Source organism: Microcebus murinus, chromosome 10 (genome assembly GCF_040939455.1).
Source record: "Microcebus murinus isolate Inina chromosome 10, M.murinus_Inina_mat1.0, whole genome shotgun sequence".
Classification (NCBI taxonomy): domain Eukaryota; kingdom Metazoa; phylum Chordata; class Mammalia; order Primates; family Cheirogaleidae; genus Microcebus; species Microcebus murinus.
Genome location: NC_134113.1, coordinates 84,666,511 through 84,685,555, shown reverse-complemented (window position 1 = coordinate 84,685,555; position 19,045 = coordinate 84,666,511). Strand labels below are relative to the sequence as shown.

Below are 19,045 nucleotides of genomic sequence, written 5' to 3'. Positions count from 1 at the left end.
CTAGCACTCTGGGAGGCCCAGGTGGGAGGATCACTGAGCTCAGGAGTTAGGAGACCAACCCGAGCAAGATTGAAACCCCATCTCTACTAAAAATAGTAAAAATTAACTGGGTGTGGTGGTGCATGCCTGTAGTCCCAGCTATCTGGGAGGAGGCTGAGGCAGGAGGATCGCTTGAGCTCAGGAGTTTGAAGTTGCTGTGAGCTATGATGACACCACTGCACTCTAGCCTGGGAGACAGAGTGAGACTCTATCTCAAAAAAAGAGGAAGAAAAGTAAAGAAAATAAAATGCTCTGAAATAAGGAGAGTTAAAAATCTTTTTGTGTTGTGAATCCATATCTTTGTGTGAAGAAACAGGAAAAATATTTTCCATCTCTGCCTGAAATAAACTGCTTCTAATCCCCCATTGGAATGACTGTGGTACTGGTAAGAGAGCTGATGTGCTTTGAAAAGCTGTCATTGTAATGATATTAGACAAGGTACATAAAAATATTGCACAGTGAAATGAGATTAGCATGCAATTAAAGAATAAAGAGAGATTTCTCACTATAGTTAGTGGCAATACATGGAAAAGAATAAGGTCAAAATAGAGCAGACTTTTTTTTTTAAATGAAAACTTATAATATTTAAGAAAATGTGCAAAGCTGAGATATAGAAGCACTGATGAAAAGCTCTTAGAATGGGGACCATAAAACCTTTGTGTATTTTAAGTGTAGCTGGGATTTTTGATATTAAGAAGAATATTTGTCATCAATGATTTTGGAAACATCAGTTGCTTTAAGGATATTGCAATCAAATGATTACCAAACACTCTAACATCACAATTGGGTGTCTCAAGTTTGTTCTGAACTCTGTGAATCTGATTTTCAGTAAGTTTGTCCTCATACATACTGATTCCAAAAATAAATACATTCTGAAACTTTACATGGGTCTGCCATTATTACTTTTTTTAAAGTGTTTTGCAGAAACCACAGACTTTGTCTAAGTTTGAGTTTTCCCTCTCTCTCTCTCTCTCTCTCTTCTTTCTTCTTTCCCTCCCTCCTCTCTTCTTCTGCCTCCTCTTCTCCTCCTTCTCCTTCTCTCTCTCTCTTTCTTACCCTACCCCTCTCTCTACCACTTTCTCATTTTATTTCAGGTAATGTTAAGGTGGAGCTAAGTAAGTTCTACCTTTCAGCTTTGACTCGATGAAAATTGTGGCCCCAGGCACAGGATAACCAGAGTCTTGAGAACGTTCTTTTTATATGAAAGCCAACAATCACATTTGATTCCCTATCCTTTTCATGGTGAATAAGAATAATGAAGAAATTTGAGGGTAAATTAGTGTCCTCTCCATTTCAATAAATGGTAAGATGTCAATCTTGTCATTTCCAGGAAAACGTGGATAATATTATTGAAGATGTTAAAAAAATATGCAGTGTTCTAGGGTGTGTGGAAACCAAACAAATTACAGATGCAGCAAATGAACTAAGTCTAATTCTTCAGAGAAAAGCAGAGGTAAATATATTCATCTATTACACAGTCATAAATTTAAACCTGAGTTCAATAATTACTTAAGGAGTGAAAGACTTTGGACTAACCATTATTTTCTGTGTGTACGTGTGTTTGTGCATGTGTGTGCAAGTGTGTGCGTGCACCCAGAGTATATTTCACTTATATGGGGGAATGGCAGTCTGATTCTATTATGCCAAATGAATTTAATTAAATTAAAAGGAAATTTCTTACACCTTTGAAATTTGTAACTAGTGTGTAACTTCCAAGTGAAACTGAAATCAATCCTAACTAGATGAATGTACTTGTATAATATTCACATACAAGTGTTTGTATAGGCTGTTAATGGCATTCATGTGCACCAGTGTACATAGGTATAAGTTTCATGTGTAGGTGGAGAAGCACATATATAAAAGATCATTTTTGTGGTATCTTTCACTGAATTTGCAATGTACACTGCTTTTATGATTTCTGAGTGAATTTCTCTAGATCCCACATCCTGTAACGAGTTCCTGGCTTAGGGAATCAGAAGTAGAATTAAAATATGATTATGCCCAAGAAAAATATTAGGATATTTGGTCACAATAAATCCATTTATCTTATTACTATAGCAGATGATAAAGCAGAAAGATATAAGAATAATAACTAATATTTGCTAGGGCATTTCAATATATAAAATAGTTTTACATATGCGTTACCTTGTTTAATTTATTTCAATTTATTTTATTTCAATTTATCCTCACAGCAATGTTGCACAGTTGGTATTTTAATGTTCATTTTATTATTAAAATCTGATGCTTAGAGTGCTTGTGTATAGAGAATTAATAAGCGGTAAAATACAGACTTAATATTTCAATAGATGTGAAACTTCATAAGAGAGAGTGAGCACGTGCATTCCTTATCTACATAGAAGAGAACAATGGAGATTATACTACCTTTGAATATGCCAGCCTTGAAATTTCCAAAAGATTGATTTAAAAATGTAGACAATAATAGTATTATATATAAATCATTGTTTTTATTGCTTATTGCTTTAAATAGATGAGTGGCTATGAAAATTCAATCATTTCTTAATGTTGGGCTTTCTGTGCCTTATTTCAATTCAGACTTTTGTGTGATTAGGCAGTAAAAGTAAATATAGAAATTTAAATATATTCTTTATAGGAACAGCGAGAGCGATGATTCTGAGGAGTCATGGAGGCACAACTTCAAAATATTTAAAAAATAAACATTGATTAAAAACTAAAAACACAAAGCATTAAAGAAATCAAAGTTTAAATAATATAATCAATAAATCCCGAAATTCAATGTCTAAGGGAGATTCGTGTTTATTTTCCTAAGTTTTCCTTAATTTAGGAAATACCTAAATTTAAAAACACCTACTCTTTTACTTTCCAATTATAGAAGAAAATGGAATAATTATGTAGTCTCCAAAGCTGATTTTGTGTATAAATATGATCTATGGTCTTCACGCATAATACCAAAGTAAGCAATCTGATGTGATGATAACATTTGATTTGATCACATTTTTCTAATCTGTGTTGGAGTACAAAATACATATACCACAGTCTTAAAAAACATACCACCAGTATTTTTTGAAAGAAATTTTTGATGAACTTAAAAACTTGGAAATTATATAGCACTAAAATAGCTTTATAATAGGTAAAGTTAGGTCAGGGTAATAATATAGTGAGAATTAGCTTTCAACAAGTAATTATTTCTCTTAGATTATCACACTTTGGAGACATTACAAGAACTGAGAGCTGACAATAAAATATCCTGAGCTTAGGGTAATGAAAAGTAAGTTCCAGACAGAGGAACAGGTTTGTCCCCATGAGTGGAGATGACCCTGAGTTTAAAGACAGAGTATGGAAAGTACAGTACACTCTCAAAGTCAGTAGAGAGCTGACTGCTCTAATAAGGAACAGTGTCATCCCAGGGTTACGTCTGTCCTTTTTGCTAACCCCTAGTAACATGTCAAGCTGAGGGTGGAATATTCATGTCTTTTCAGGGAAGTGGGTGGAGATTTTCAGAATCATATACCCTTCCATCTTCTGTCTTTGTGTGGCTGGGTCTGGAACTGTCATGGCACTAGGGGGTATGAGTTTTACTATGTTAATAAGGGATAAGGTTACCTTTGGTCATAAGCTCTTACCTTCTGCACATGCTCCCAGTCAGGAAAAGTCCCTAAACTCAAGTTCTTGCTGTTGTGGTTGGTTTTCTTGGTTTTTATTGGTCCCAACCCTCAGCTCTTGGCCACATTTCCCTATCATCTGCCCTGCCACCTCTCATCCCTACCTAACATCCTGACAAGTATGAACCATTGCCAGAGCAGGAGACCAGAGGTGCAGATATTCACACGTGTCTTCCTATCTGTTAAGACTATTTGGCTGTTTTTCAACTTTTATGTCTATCTCTTGGTGAACTGGTAGAAACAAACAACTGATCAAAGAATGAGGAAAATATAATTTTAGGGTGAAGCTCTTTAAATGATGTTAAAGTACTCCTAGATACAAAAAGCTTTATCTTCAAAACATTCATATTCTGAAACTTCCAAAAAGAACAAAATGACAATGTTCTCAGAAATATCTATCATTCAATATATCTGAAGCCAAAAGAACTCTTCATGGAGAAATTGGTTATTTCCTAGGAAAGCTATGAGGAATTATTATGCTCAATAAAAGCTCACATTCACATTTCACTTTCCTTATGAGTTACGTTTTGTATGATTTTTCTTTGCAGCTTTTTAACTCATCTATTTATTCATCTTGTACTTTGATAAGACTAAAATGATTTTTATGTATAGAAATTTAAAAGAGAGTTGACAATTATGAGTTTTATTTAATATATATCAGTGTTCAAAGTATTCAATATTCCCCCCCCCAAAAATGGATTCTATTTATTTGAATAGACTTTTAAAAGTTTATTTATTCTACTTCAGTAGCCTTCATACTTTTTTTCCGTCTCTTTTTCCATTCTATCTTGTGAGCCCACCTATATAAGAATGTTGGCACACACAATAAGTACATTTTCCAGAATTTGTGCAGTAGCCAGCTACAGTTCACAATGCCAAAGCAATTCAGTCTATCCACCCACCACAAACTTAAGATTGAAGAAATACTGAGAAATACAGGTCTTCTGCCAAAAGACTCTGACATTTGAGAAGCTTTTCTTTTCCTTGGCTGCACTTTCAGTCAATGTGCAAGAGTCTATTTCCTGCCACACAGGGAAGTAATTAGGCATTTATTAAATGTAAGTTTTGGCAAGATGAAGAATTATATCACAAACACAGTTGTACTCTATTTCATGCTCCCATCCAGCACTGGAAACAGCTTTTCATCCTTTAAATTATATTCCAGAAGTTCACATAATATATTTCCATTAAATGCTCACACAATAGAAGAACCACAAAGTAAAATATATGGTCTTTCACATTGTGGCGTAGGAGGATGTCATGGTGATTTTGTAATACAAGTCTGTATCTCTGAATAAAATGAATTCTAGTCAAGTCAGGCTAACATCTTTAATAGTCTCACCCACATGGATGGGGTAAAGATCTTACGTATCGTTAAGACTGGTATTAATAGTTGAAACTATACTCGGTGAAACATTTTACCTTGTAGAAATGCTTCGGAGAAGGTTCATGTGAATCATGCTTTTAACTAAAAAGTTGTATGTAAATTTAATCACATTTTAAACATGATAGAAATGTTCTTTCTCTAAAGGAACACTGTAGTAAGTTCTTTGATTCAGGAAAACAATATTCCCTAACCTATTTGTTTGAGAAATCTGGCTTTTTTTTTTTTTATTTTGGCATATTATGGGGGTACAGATTTTAAGGTTTCAATAAATGCCCATTTCCCCCCCTCCCCCCAAAAGTCTGAGTCTCCATCATGACCATCCCCCAGATGGTGCACATCTCACTCATTATGTATGTATATACCCGCCCCCCTCCCCCCTCCCACCTGCCCAATACCCTATTACTGTAGCACCTATGTGTCCACTTAGGTGCTACTCAGTTAATACCAGTTTGCTGGAGAATATATCTGGTGCTTGTTTTTCCATTCTTGGGATACTTCACTTAGTAGTATGGGTTCCAGCTCTAACCAGGAAAATATAAGATTTTCCTGGTTAGAAATCTGGCTTTTGATTAAATGTATTTCCTTAAAAGTAAGCCTTCAAATTTTATTTTTAAAAAAGTCTTAAAGTTTTAAATTTTAAAAAATTTAGATTTAAAATAGATTTTATTAAAAAATTTAATTTTCTTTTGGACTGAAACCTTATTTTTCAGAAATCTATTAAACACTTTACATAGTATTCATGAGAATTAAGTTATAACTAGCAAATCCTAAGCCACCAAAGTAACTCTAGGATTCCAGTAAAATGGAAATAAAATGGACATTATTAGAAAATTTAATTTGAATTTTCTTTTGGGCTGGAAACTTATTTTTAGGAATTCTGTGAATAACCTTACATAGTTTTCATGATAATTAAGTTATAAACAGCAAATCCTAGGCTACCAAAGTAATTCTAGGCTTCCAACAAAAATAAAAATAAGTAAGGCCACCACACTAATGGACATGAACTTAAAGGACAATGACAATAAACAAATAAGATTTTAGATTGTACTTTTTTTTAGAGTATGACTCAAGGCATTTTATTTTTCTGAGTGTTTGACTATTATTTCTTTTAAAATCCCTTTAAAAAAGAAAGAAATGGGCCGGGCGCTGTGGCTCACGGGAGGCCGAGGCGGGCGGATTGCTCAAGGTCAGGAGTTCAAAACCAGCCTGAGCAAGAGCGAGACCCCGTCTCTACTATAAATAGAAAGAAATTAATTGGCCAACTGATATATATATATAAAAAATTAGCCGGGCATGGTGGCGCATGCCTGTAGTCCCAGCTACCCGGGAGGCTGAGGCAGAAGGATCACTCGAGCCCAGGAGTTTGAGGTTGCTGTGAGCTAGGCTGACGCCACGGCACTCACTCTAGCCTGGGCAACAAAGCGAGACTCTGTCTCAAAAAAAAAAAAAAAAAAAAAGAAAGAAATGAAACTATATAGTGACTCTGTATGATTTTCCCACCTCTTTTTGGTGCTGCCCAAAGTTTACTGAATGACTGAAATAAATAAGAGCTGGACACACTAAACAAAGAGAATTAGAAATGCACTTATATCCAAAAATTAGTCACTGTCATAGAAGGGAGATTGAGCTTAGACAATATCTGTAGAACTACTCTAATAATACTGAACGGTTGAACCTATTCTAGCAATTTCTTTTTATAAAAATCAAATAACCTACATTATTCGTTATAATATTCAGAAGGCTTTTCTTTAACCACACAATTTAGATTTCCTATGTTTAATAAGAAAATTGATATATGATGCGAAGACATATTTTGTCTTTTTTTTTTAATCCTGACAGAATTTATAATGTTCAGATTTTGGATATTATCAATTTTATTATTTTGTAAATTTGTTTTCTGAATAATAAGTATATCTGTACTCTTTCTTTTTCAGAATTTTTATCAAAATTCAGAGACTTCAGCAAAAGGTAAAACACTCTTATACTCAAATATTTTAAAAATGAATAAATAAAAGAAAAAAGTTATATTAATAGAACCCAAAATAATTTTTTCAATTTTTCATCTGAATACTGTGGTAACACGAAGACACAGACACACACAACCACAATGCTTTTTGAGAGAAAAAATGCTTTGCTAAAACCCTTTTATCAGTGGAAGTGATTATTCTGCAAGGGAAGAAAAATCTACACTCTCTAACCTTTTAGCTTGAATTTTTTTAAATACTGAGAAAAACCAGGAGATCTATAAAAGTTAAAAAACTGAAAATATTCTTATAACCATTCCGAGACACTGCAAAACTTTACCATTTACCTATGAATAAGTATATTTTGATGTAAGAAAAATCAGAAAAGTAGCAGATGTCTGTACTTGAAGTCACTCATTTCAAATTTAAATTCAAGCTATATTTGAACAACAAGTTAACGTAACAAATAGGAGGATCAGGTTGCCACTTTTTAACTCTGTGACCCTAGACTAAACTCCTTGGTCCTCAGGTTTCCTAACATGTATAAAAGATATGATTGGATTTAATATGTAGCCTGTGGTCAGGGTTGTTCTTGTTTGCATATGGTAGATGGTATTTGGCATAGGAACACTCTGGGTGTCTTCAAGGAAACTGTCTGCCTTGCAGATATTCAACCAACAGCCTTGTATTCAGTGGACTCCAATTGGAAAACAAATGATAACCCACCCTTCTTCCCTCTATACCCTTCATAGTTTCAGTAAACAGTTATGTACAGAGGGATATCCCCTCAACTCTAATTCCCACCACTCAAAAGAAGACATTCAATTACATTTGAGGAACTCCTCCACCTCGTATCACAGAAGAAAATGAGGTGGGAGAGGGTATGGAAACAAAAACCTGTGCTAGTACAAAACCCTCTGTCCCAGATATTCATAAAACTCCGGAGAGCACCATAGGGAAAGGAAAGGATGGATACCCCCTAATAATATCACTAACACAGAATCGAAGTGGTGGTGCATGGAGTGGACAGCTGGAATTATGCCCCTATGCATCTGGCCCTTTCTTTTTTTCTACCAGAAATGTTGCAATGAGGTCTTCTCCCCCCGTATTCCTCTGGGGCTTGGAACATGAGATCCCATAAAAACTATACAGGAATCTTCCTGGAGACTCACATTCAATGATAAATCATGACAGATTTGAATCAATAAGTTTTAATTGCGCATGCAATGCCATTGCCTTGTTATTTCTTGGCACTGTAAGTCTTTTCCAGAGTAAAATCAGGTGTGATAAACATTATTTCACCATATTTTACCACCATGCCCTTTGTCTTTCAGTCCTTAATACATTTTGATGATGGTATTTAAAATGTACTCTTCGTCCAGAATTCTGAAAGTAAAACATAATGCATAAGCATACCTCTCTATACAACCTCAAAGAAGCAAATTATAACCAAAAACTGTATTTCTGCACACACAAAAAAATAAGGAATAGAGTTTGAGTAAACACCCAGATAATTAAGATTCCCCCAAAATATGTGCTGAGGTTTAAATTAATAAGATCTCTAGCCCAACTTCATGATTTATTTTAGATGTGTATTCATTTGCACATTTGCACAAGATTGGGAATTATTGATGAAAAGTCTGTGCTTCCCGTTTCAGAGTATGAGCAGTATAAATTGGGGACCAAGAAACAAGATGTTTCTATAATTCTATAAATTTATAATTCTCTGCTTCCTGTCGTTCCGAAGAATCTCTGTCGATTGGCCTCCAGAGTTTGATGAAACCTCTTCTAAGACTATTTTTAAGCTGCTTTCTTCGGCTGCTTCATTAATTGCTCCTGCTGATTTCTCAGAGAATTTTAATTAGAGCTCTCTCCCTCTGGTTGTCCCCCAAGGCTGTTTCAACGAAGGGCACAACTTAAGAAATAGAACAAGTAAATAAAATGTGTCTAACTTATAAAACTTGTACAAATTTATGAATAACTAAGTGAATAATAGCATGCGTTAAACAACAACAAAAATGTTTAATTATAGACAGAGCTACCGAGGGACAGACAGGATGTTGGCAGGAGCTCCATGCTGACGCTGCCCTCTATCCTGAGGCATTCGACTGCCCAAGCTCTGGAATACTGCAGACTATCAAAGAGAAAAGCTAGCTCTTTGTACTATTTTCTTTTCAAAACAACATAAAACTAAAAAGCAATTTATGTTCCTGAAACAACTTATGAGGATGTGCATGTGTTTGAATAAACAACTGTGCTGAGAAACTTGATTCAGTACATGGAATCGTATCACGGCAGATTTTTTTTGTTTTTATGAGACAGTCTCACTCTGTTGCCCTGACTGGAGTCCCATGGCGTCAGCCTAGCTCACAGCAACCTCAAACTCCTGGGCTCAAGCAATCCTTCTGCCTCAGCCTTCCGAGTAGCTGGGCCTACAGGCATGAGCCACCATGCTTGGCTAATTTTTTCTATATGTGTTTAGTTGCCTAGCTAATTTCTTTCTATTTGTAGTAGAGATGGGCTCTTGCTAGTCTCAAATTCCTGAGTTCAAAGGATTGAACCACCTTGGCCTCCCAGAGTGCTAGGGTTACAGGTGTGAGTCACCGTGTAGGCTATATTACAGCAGATTTTAAGAGCGTAATTTCCAAAGATGTGCTTGTTCTCTCAACATTTCCTTTGATGCCAGGGGAAAACTACTAGCCTCTATATCTAGCAATTTTTCTTCTTTCATGACAAGTCACTGTTAGGAATAATCAATACAGTCGCTTTAAATAACTAATGGTAAAACTCAGGACAGGCTTTGATTTTGAGGAGATTCAGTAAACATCGTACATCTTTAATTTCAAGCTTGTTTCAAATCTCAGCCATGTGCCACTATCGTTCTCTTTTTATATCAGCACAATGTATACATGATCAGTGTTCGGTTAATGGTAAACATCATAACATGACAAAATTTATTATGATTTGTTTCTTAGATGGAATTCATTCAAAGTACTTATATGCCATGTAGAAAACATGTTCCTTGTTTAAAAGTTAATTCTAAACAATCACAAACTAGAACAAAAAATATTGTGAATTACATTTCATCAGAATGAGCAATTAATAACCAAAAAAAGTTCTAATTTGTGATTAGAAGGCCATGCTTCCAAAATTTCTACTGCTAACGCTATCAAAGCTTATTGATATCTAATCTGCTAATGACTAAACCAAGCTGCATTCAGACGCACAGATACTTAAATTTTATTCTAAGAAATTTTAAGGTTGTAATTGATGGCTTACTTATGCTAAATATGGCCCTTCACAGGTGACTTGACTTCTACCTGTTCCCTTCTAGGCTTGATAGAGAAAGTAACAACTGAATTATCCACGTCCATCTACCAGCTAATCAATGTCTATTGTAGCAGCTTTTATGCCGATTTTCAGCCTGTAAATGCACCTGGATGCATTTCCTACGTACATCCCGGGCTCCATTCCCACCTGAGCTTCACAGTGCGCGCAGCACACAACATTCCAGAGACCTGGGTGTACAGGTGAGTGGTGGCGAGTTTTTCAGAAAAGAGTGATTTTTTACATAGCTTCCAATTAGGGTGCAATTTGACTTGCTCTTATTGGCAGGAGCAAATATTTCATAAAATTTGGGGAATTAATCAACATCGATTTATCTTTATTCTTAAAATCACTTTTTAAAAGTTTAGATTCCCAGTGGATAATTTATTTTTCTTCTATTTTCTTCTTCTTTTTTATTCTTCTATTTTATTCTTCTAAGTTATTCTTCTTCTATTTTCCTGTAGTATTTTCTTAACTAAATTAATTAGGGTAATATTATATAATGAATGTAAATTCTTTATGGATTATATCTATAAGAGAATACTGATTAAATTAATTCAAATTGCGAAGAGACTAGTAATTGGTAATAGACTTATTGTACCTATTGCATTTAGCATTTCAAGGATTAACTAAGAGAAATAATTTCAATAAAAGATAAGTAATTTTTATCTTGATCTATATTTTTCTCATATTATTAAACTGTATAAATATTTATAGAGTCAATTAAAAAGAAAATTTTACCTATGTATATAAAGAACATATACACATTTCTTTAGAATCCATTGAATGATACTTTATGCTTTTTTTCTCTCTCTTAATTTTATGAAGAACTTTAAAAGGCTCAGTTATAATAAATTGCTACCCTAATGGATATTTTCTCAAATTTCCTACCCATCAACATATACTCCTCAAATTCACAAAGAAAATTCCTATAGCCAGATAAATACAGATAAAGCTATATGTGAAGAGCATAAATTTATATATGTGTGTCTATATGTATATGAAGAGATATATAACATATGTATATACAATATATAAATATACACATATGTATATAAATGTATATAAAATGCATATGTGGGTTTAAAATAAAGTGTATATTTGTATATATATAATCTAGCTCTCAAACTCCCTTATTAAATCTTTCTCTACATAGTACCTGTATACAGAGTAAAAAATAACAAGAGTATTTTTAGCATTGTTACATGGAGGTAGTATTTACATATGTGTGTATAATTATAGATTTAAAATAATGCTTTCCTGCAAAAATCTGTGTAATCAATAAATAAATGAGGGCTTTGATACAGGAAACAAAATTATCCCTACCGTTAGAGGAACAAACTATAAATCCAGGGCTGGAACAGGAAAAAAAATCACCTGTTCCTCTCTTAAGAAATCCATGGACCAGGCAGCCTTACAAATTCTGTGGGAAAAAGCTTCAGTAAGACTTCTTACCTTGGGGCAAATTGGATCCTTACTGTAGATTTTCCTAGGGATGTAGTACATAAGTTATCTATGGCTATATAACAAATTACTCCAAAACTTATTAGTAGTTTAGCACAACAAACATTGATTAGCTCACATTCTCAGGGTTAGGAATCCGGGAAGCAGCTTAGCTGAATGGGTCTGGCTGAGAGTTTCTCTGGTCAGTTGCAGTCATACTATTGATTGAGGCCACAGTCATCTCCAAGCTCACTGGGGCTAGAGAACCCACTTCTGAGCTCACTTGCATGGTTCTTGGCAGCCCTCATTCTTCCTGGTGTGTAGCTCTAGGGGAACTCAATTCCTTGCCCGGAGTCTTCTACAAATGTCCTCAAGACATGGAAGTTGGCTACTCCCCAGAGCAGGTGATCCAAGGAGTGACAGAGAATTCATGAACCAGGGAGCATTAGACAGAAGAGGCAATCTTTCATAACCTAATCTTGGAAGTGATACACTATCCCTTCTGCTATACTGGTGTATGCTGGGAAAAGACGATACAGGGATTTAAACACCACAAGAGACAGGGTCACTGGGGCCACCTTGGAGGTGGGCTACCACACCTGAAGAGAAACATCAAGGAAGAAACTAGGCCAGAGGTATCTCCAGAAGCATAAGTACTGATAAACTGGCAGCAAAACAACAAGGCAACAACCTTCTATCTTGCTTTTCATCATAAGGAACAAATTTAATGGCAGTGATTAATTTAATTGTTAGTTTAATCCAATTTAATAGTTACTAATTTAATAGTAAGGCAAATATACACAAGTTTCAAATATTCTGTAAAATATAGATCTCATAATTAAAATACAGAACTGCAAAAAAAAAAAAAAGTTAGTGAAGCTTTTTAACACCCAATCAGAGGGTTTGAAACTGAATTACCATCTACTCCATGCCTGCCTTCAGGGAAGACCCCACTCAAGCTATCAAGGACAAACGAGAATGTATGTTTCTTAGAATAAGGTGATTAAACAAATCCTTTCCATGATTCATTACACTAATTAAGAACTCATTTGTATTTAACCTAATTTCTCATAATAATGAATAGAGATTCTTTTCTCTACCGATTGAAAGTGAGTTTAAATTGCATGTACTTATTGTTTTAGTAATTGCGCATTATCAGTTCTCTCCCACATCACCTTTTACAATGTCTTTGTGACTACTATGCATATTTATGCGTAGGACTGTATTTTTCTAACCTCTAGTACCCAGAACATTTCCTAGTAGACGATAGGTGCTCACTTGTTGAAAGTGACTGAATAAAATCCCTTGAAGAGAGAAATGAGTCGGACTTGGTCAGTGAGATTGTTCCATGGGGCCTGGAGAGCAGGAGTCCATGTCATGACTATTACTGAGGGTGAATATAGGAGCTGAGCTGGAAGCTATGAAGAAGTGATGACAGTAAAGGAGGGTAGACCAGCAGATATTCCAAGGGAGCAAAGACGATATTACAATAGAGGTGCAAAGCTAAGGGCCTGAGGATATGTGGGGGGCCAGCATCAGTGAGTCCACAGCAATTAGTGGCAGTGGTGGAGTGGTTGGCTGGACTACTGTTAAAATTATTCGTAGTAATAATTGATAAGGGTATAGCAGAATCTTATCAAATGAGATGGTTATATTAAAATATGTATTATATATATTTATATATATGTGTATATAAATATATATTATATTTATTTTTTTAAAGCCCTTAAATCTGCAGTCCCCAATCCCTGGGCCACAGACTGGTACCAGTCTGTGACTTGTTAGAAACCGGGCTACACAGTAGGAGGTGGCAGAGGGGTGAGCAAGCAAAATTTCATCTGTATTTACAGCCGCTCCCTATTGCTCACATCACCATATAAGCTCTGCCTCCTGTCAGGTCAGCAGCAGCGTTCGATTCTCATAGGAGCATGAACCCTACCGTACACTGTGTGTGCAGCATGCGAGGAATCTAGGATGTGTGCTCCTTATGAGAATCTAATGCCTGATGATCTGAGGTGGAGCTGAGGGGGTGATGCTAGCGCTGGGGAGCAGCTGCAAATACAGATTATCATTAGCAGAGAGGTTTGACTACACAATAAACGTGGTACGCTTGAATCAGCCTGAAACCATCCCCCCAGCCTGGTCTGTGGAAAAACTGTCTTCCATAAAACCATTCCCTGGTACCAAAAAGGTTAGGGCCACTGCCTTAAATCACTCAGAAAGCACAATACCATGGTTTGATAAATGGAATGCAAAAATATTTGTGCAAAAATTCATAATGTGTACAGTAATGAATACTATGTAATAAAGCATATTTATACAAACATGATTTGACAGAATTTTTAATTATAAGAGACTGTTGCACATGAGCAAGCTGAAATTCTTTGTCATTTAGATGCCCTCTTTATGGGGAAGATTTGAATGGCATTTAGGGGCTCTTTGTCCTATAACCTTTGCCATCAAAAGGCACATGTATACAGTCTGTGTATTCCGTTCGTGTCATTAAAGTCTCACTTATCAACTTGGGTCATCATATTAGTACCTTAAAGAATATGTGAGAAGGAGGTGCCATATCTCTCAACATAAATAGTGTGCATATACCAACCAAACATTGATATACAGACCAACATAATAGATTCTGAATCAAAAAAGCATTATTAAATATAAAATCTCAGCATGGTATTAAAATAGTCAATTCACCAGAAAGATGTATCAAAAAAAAAAGTTGACAGAAATCCAAGGAGGGGTTGGTGGGGCAGCTCTCAAAGTGGCAATATTATCATTCCTCTCTTGAGAATTAATAGATTAATGGGACAAATTGAGAATTAGATAGAAGAATAAGCCAGTACAATTAACAAGGTTAATGCAACTAATATATGTTGTACTCTACAGTAAATAATTTGGGGCTTACATAAAGCATCTTATATTTATAACAATTTATTTTAAGCTGATAACAACTTCAATCACACACAAAAACGGTGCACTTCTACTTCTCCCCCTCCTCATTTTGTTATTGATGTCACAAATTACATCTTTTCATATTATTTATCCATTACTTATCCATTTATCCATTAACATATGTTATAGCTATTTCTTATACTTTTGTCTTTGAAATTCTATACTAGAGTTAAAAGTGATTTATGTACCACCATTATAGTATTCGATATTCATCTATATATTTATCTTTGTCAGTGACTTTTATATTTTCCGATGCTTTTGTGTTTCTCTGTAGCACTCTTTCATTTCAACTGAAAGGACTCTGATTAGTATTTCTTGTAAGGCTGGTCTAGAGGTGATGAATTCCCTCAGCTTTTGTTTATCTCAGAGTATCTTTATTTCCCTTTCATTTTTGAAGGATAATTTTACCAAATTTAGTTTTCTTAATTGGCATTATTTTTTCTCTCTTTCAGCACTTTGAATATGTCATCCCACTCCCATCTGGCTTACAAGGTTTCTACTGAAAAATCCACTGATGATCTTATTGTCATTACCTTGAATATGATGAGTCACTTTCTCTACCTGCTTTTAAAATTCTCTCTTTGTCTTTGACTTTTGAAAATTTGATTGTAATATGTTTCTGTGGGATTTTCTTTAGGTTCATCATAGTTGGTATCTATTTGGCTTCTTCAATCTGGATGTCCATTTCCTTCCCAAGATTTGGGAAGTTTTAGGCCTTTATTTTTTCAAATAAGTTTTCTTATTTGTTCTTGTTCTTATTCTGAAAATCCCATAAGGTCTATATTGGCCTTGATAGTGCCCATAACTCCCTTAGTCTTTCTCCATTGCTTTTTACTTTTTGCTTCTCTGACTGGATAATTTCAAATTACTTGTCTTCAAGCTTATTGCTTACTTTTTCTCCTTTGATCAATATTGCTTTTGAATCTGTGTAGTGAATTTTTCAATTCAATTATTGTACTTTTTAGCTCTAAAACTTTGTTAAGTTCTTTTTTTCATAATATTTTGTCTGTCTTTGTTGATATTTTCATTTAGTTCATGTAACATTTTCTGGAGTTCATCAAGCATGTTTATGATGTTTTTCTGGAATTCTTTGTTATGTGATTCGTATAGTTTTATTTCTTTAGGATTGATTTATTTTGTTCCTTTGGTCGGGCCATGATTCCCTGTTTCTTTGTGTGCCTTATTACTTTATGTTGGGATGTATGCATTTGAAAAAACAGCTAAGTCTCCCACACTTTAAAAACTGGCTTCATACAGAGAAAGAACTTTGACAGTCAGCCCTAGAGATTCTGGGGGCCTCTCAAACGTTTTACATGGGTGAATCTTCTGTCTAGTTGTGCTTGTAAATTCCCAATTGGAGATATTTTGCTGGTTTCTTTTTTCTGGAGCTCATAGTATCTTCCTCCCTCTGGTGTCCACCTTTGGTACTGCAGGTTCTTTGAAACAAGCTCTTTTTGTTTTCAGTGGTGCCTCTGTAACTAGAGTATGCTGGGTCCCATCAGTGCTGGTGAGGCAGAAACCAGTCCCTCAGGCAGTCCTCTCAAAAGCTGAAAAGTTGGATATATGCTCCACTCTTCCCTGCCTTGCTTTAGGGAGAGACTGACAAGCTGTACAGGCCTCTGTCTGATGTACCACAAGCCCTCTGGAACACTAACAAGCCACTCAGCTCTTTTGTATTCTTAGCAGTCCTCAGGAATGTAGAGTATTCCAGCTCCTATCAATGCTCCAAGACAGTCAAGACAAAACCTATTTCCTCTGGCAGCTCCTCACACAGCTGGAATGTTGGACACATGATCCAACTCTTTCCCTCCCCAAGGAGAAGACAAGAGGTGGAAGTTTTTACCACTCATTCTATGCTGAGGTGGGGGACAGGGAATGGCAAGTGAGTGACTACATGCTAGTTCTGACCATTCTCTTTGCTGTGAGTAGCCCTCAACCTAGTGCCACTTCCTGTCAGCATTTCAATCCAGGCAAGACAGAAACTAGTTCCTTGGGTAGCCCTCCCCAGAAGTCTGGGTGTTAGAAGTATGCCCCAGTCTTCTCTTTTCCTCCCTAGGGGGAAGCCCGGAGTAGAAAGTCTTCTCCCAATCACGCCACGTTGTGCCAACAGTAGACACTCTGGCAAGCGAGTGTCATGAATTTTCCTACTAGCTTTGACATGGCTGCTTGTAAATTCACCTGAGATACAGGAGCCTCTTAACTGGTTTCTCAACTTCTCACAAAAGGACTTCGTCAGTATATTGTTAAATTTCTGTGTCCGTGGAAAACGAGTTATCTTGGGGCTTCCTATTCTACAACCTTGTTGACATACTCAACATAAATTCTTAAAACAAGTTTTAAAGCATGTATTATGTAAGCAAATATCATTTTATCATTTGACTTTTGACTGTAAAAATAATTGAACCATACAGAAAGCTGATTTCTTTAAAGTGCTAAGCATAATGAATCAATGTTGTTTCTTTTTAGCTATAAAGCCTTTTCTTTTTCCTGTTGGCTTTCATATGCTGGAAAGAAGCTGTGCCAAGTGAGAAACTACAGAAATATCCCAGTCAAAAAATCATTTTTTTTCTTGGTCAACTGGAATGAAACGTAAGTTTAATCTTTATTCTGTCTGGATAATTTATCTAATAAAGGTCATCTTTTTATGCCTTTTTTTTTCAACAAAGGATGTGATTAAAAATATAAATATATGCTGCCAGTTGATTTGATTCAGTGGTGCGATAAATATGCTAGGCCTAGTAGATAACTGACTATTCAATTCAACAGATTAAAGGTCTATTTAAAAACCTAGACAAATGTCCAATCCACATTATTGAACTGAGAAAAATGGGAAATTGGAAAAAGCAGATGACTTATTAATCATTCATGCACTGTGGATATCAGGAATATGCTCTGTTTGAGGTGGGGATGGGGGAAAGTCCAGATATAACAAAAAAGAGAGAAATCACCTAATAATATGTGTAATCTTTATTTTCTCAATTTTCTCAAACAAGCCGATTACAAATTTATTTAAACAATTGAGTTTGGGGGCAATAAACATCTATGTATTGTGTAAACTAATACTTACTTTGGGGTGACTGGCTCCTACTTCCTCCTTTTGTAAAGAAGGTACTTTACCTTCTTGATACTATTCCCACCCTCCTCCTCTTTTTCATTCCCCCTCCCAGCTTGAGCCGTCTCTTTACTCAGAATTTTAGGGAGCTCATAGGCCTCCCCCGTGGATTTTTCATGACTACTACTCTATTTCCTCACTACTCCTATGACACAACATCACTAGCTGCTCTCAGTCATTTCTCTGGGGTCTCTACTGCTTCACTGAGATCAATATTCTTCCCACTTTGAGTAGAATAAAATTCCCCATCCTGCTCTTCCTCAGATCTTTTAGAAGATCTGGCTTTCTTAGAAGGTAATTTGACTCCTAGTGTTGTGCTTTCCCTTTGATAAATATGTGTCAAAATTTTTAAAAGTCAGAAAATAATGTTAAATAACACCATCTATCATACTCTTAGCATCACCACAACCAATGGAGACTGTGTACTGAGACATAGTATGTGGTCTTCAATTTTCACATACTTCATGGTCTCTCCCATCCCAAACCAAATCCTCCTTCTAAGACTGTGACAATCTTTATCTCCCCTTCGTCCTGACCAGAGGTGGGGAACCTGCAGCATTAAGGTCATATGTGATCTTCTAGGTCCGTAAGTGTGGCCTTTTGACTGAATCCAAATTTTACAAAACAAATCCTTTTATGTTTGTTAATATATTTTTGTTCATCTTTTATATTTTTATTTTATGTTTTAGATGAACCTATTTAAGATATCAAAGAATAAAGTCAGTTTCAAAAAAATCCTCCCAGATTGACTGGCACAATTAGAACATTGGTAAGCCATAACGGCCAAATTGACGGCTGCTACACTGGTGATTTAGTTCTAACTTCCCCCGCCTGACTGGGGCCACTATCGCATGAGACTGGTTAGCGAGAGTTTACGGGGATTGAGCACACCAGTGTGTTATCAGCTTTTGACAAGGATGCACCGTGTTTCTGTTTAAAGTGGAATTTGTGAATAGTTGCGTAGCTCGACAGTATTTTTTAATTCTGTCTGCTTAATAGCCTGTCTTGTCAAAGAAGACCGAGAGAACACTGAAGGAAGAAAACGGATTTTTTAATGAGGATTGGGAATTGCAATATTATCTTGTTTCTGCTACAGATAAGATGACCTGCTTGCTTTGTGATACTACAATTTCAACATTAAAGAAATTCAATGCTCATCAGCATGGTAACACTC

General features: G+C 35.6%; 1 protein-coding gene across 2 annotated transcripts in view; it reads left to right on the top strand.

The window, feature by feature from the left end:
- PIK3C2G (phosphatidylinositol-4-phosphate 3-kinase catalytic subunit type 2 gamma) overlaps window positions 1-19,045 on the top strand; it is a 388,390-nt gene that overhangs the window by 116,735 nt on the left and 252,610 nt on the right. For both annotated transcript variants that reach the window (XM_076007629.1, XM_076007630.1), the window contains 4 exons: window positions 1,370-1,492; window positions 7,002-7,035; window positions 10,366-10,561; window positions 17,226-17,348. In XM_076007629.1, the coding sequence (XP_075863744.1) occupies window positions 1,370-1,492; window positions 7,002-7,035; window positions 10,366-10,561; window positions 17,226-17,348 (476 nt within the window). The remainder of the gene's footprint in view (window positions 1-1,369; window positions 1,493-7,001; window positions 7,036-10,365; window positions 10,562-17,225; window positions 17,349-19,045) is intronic.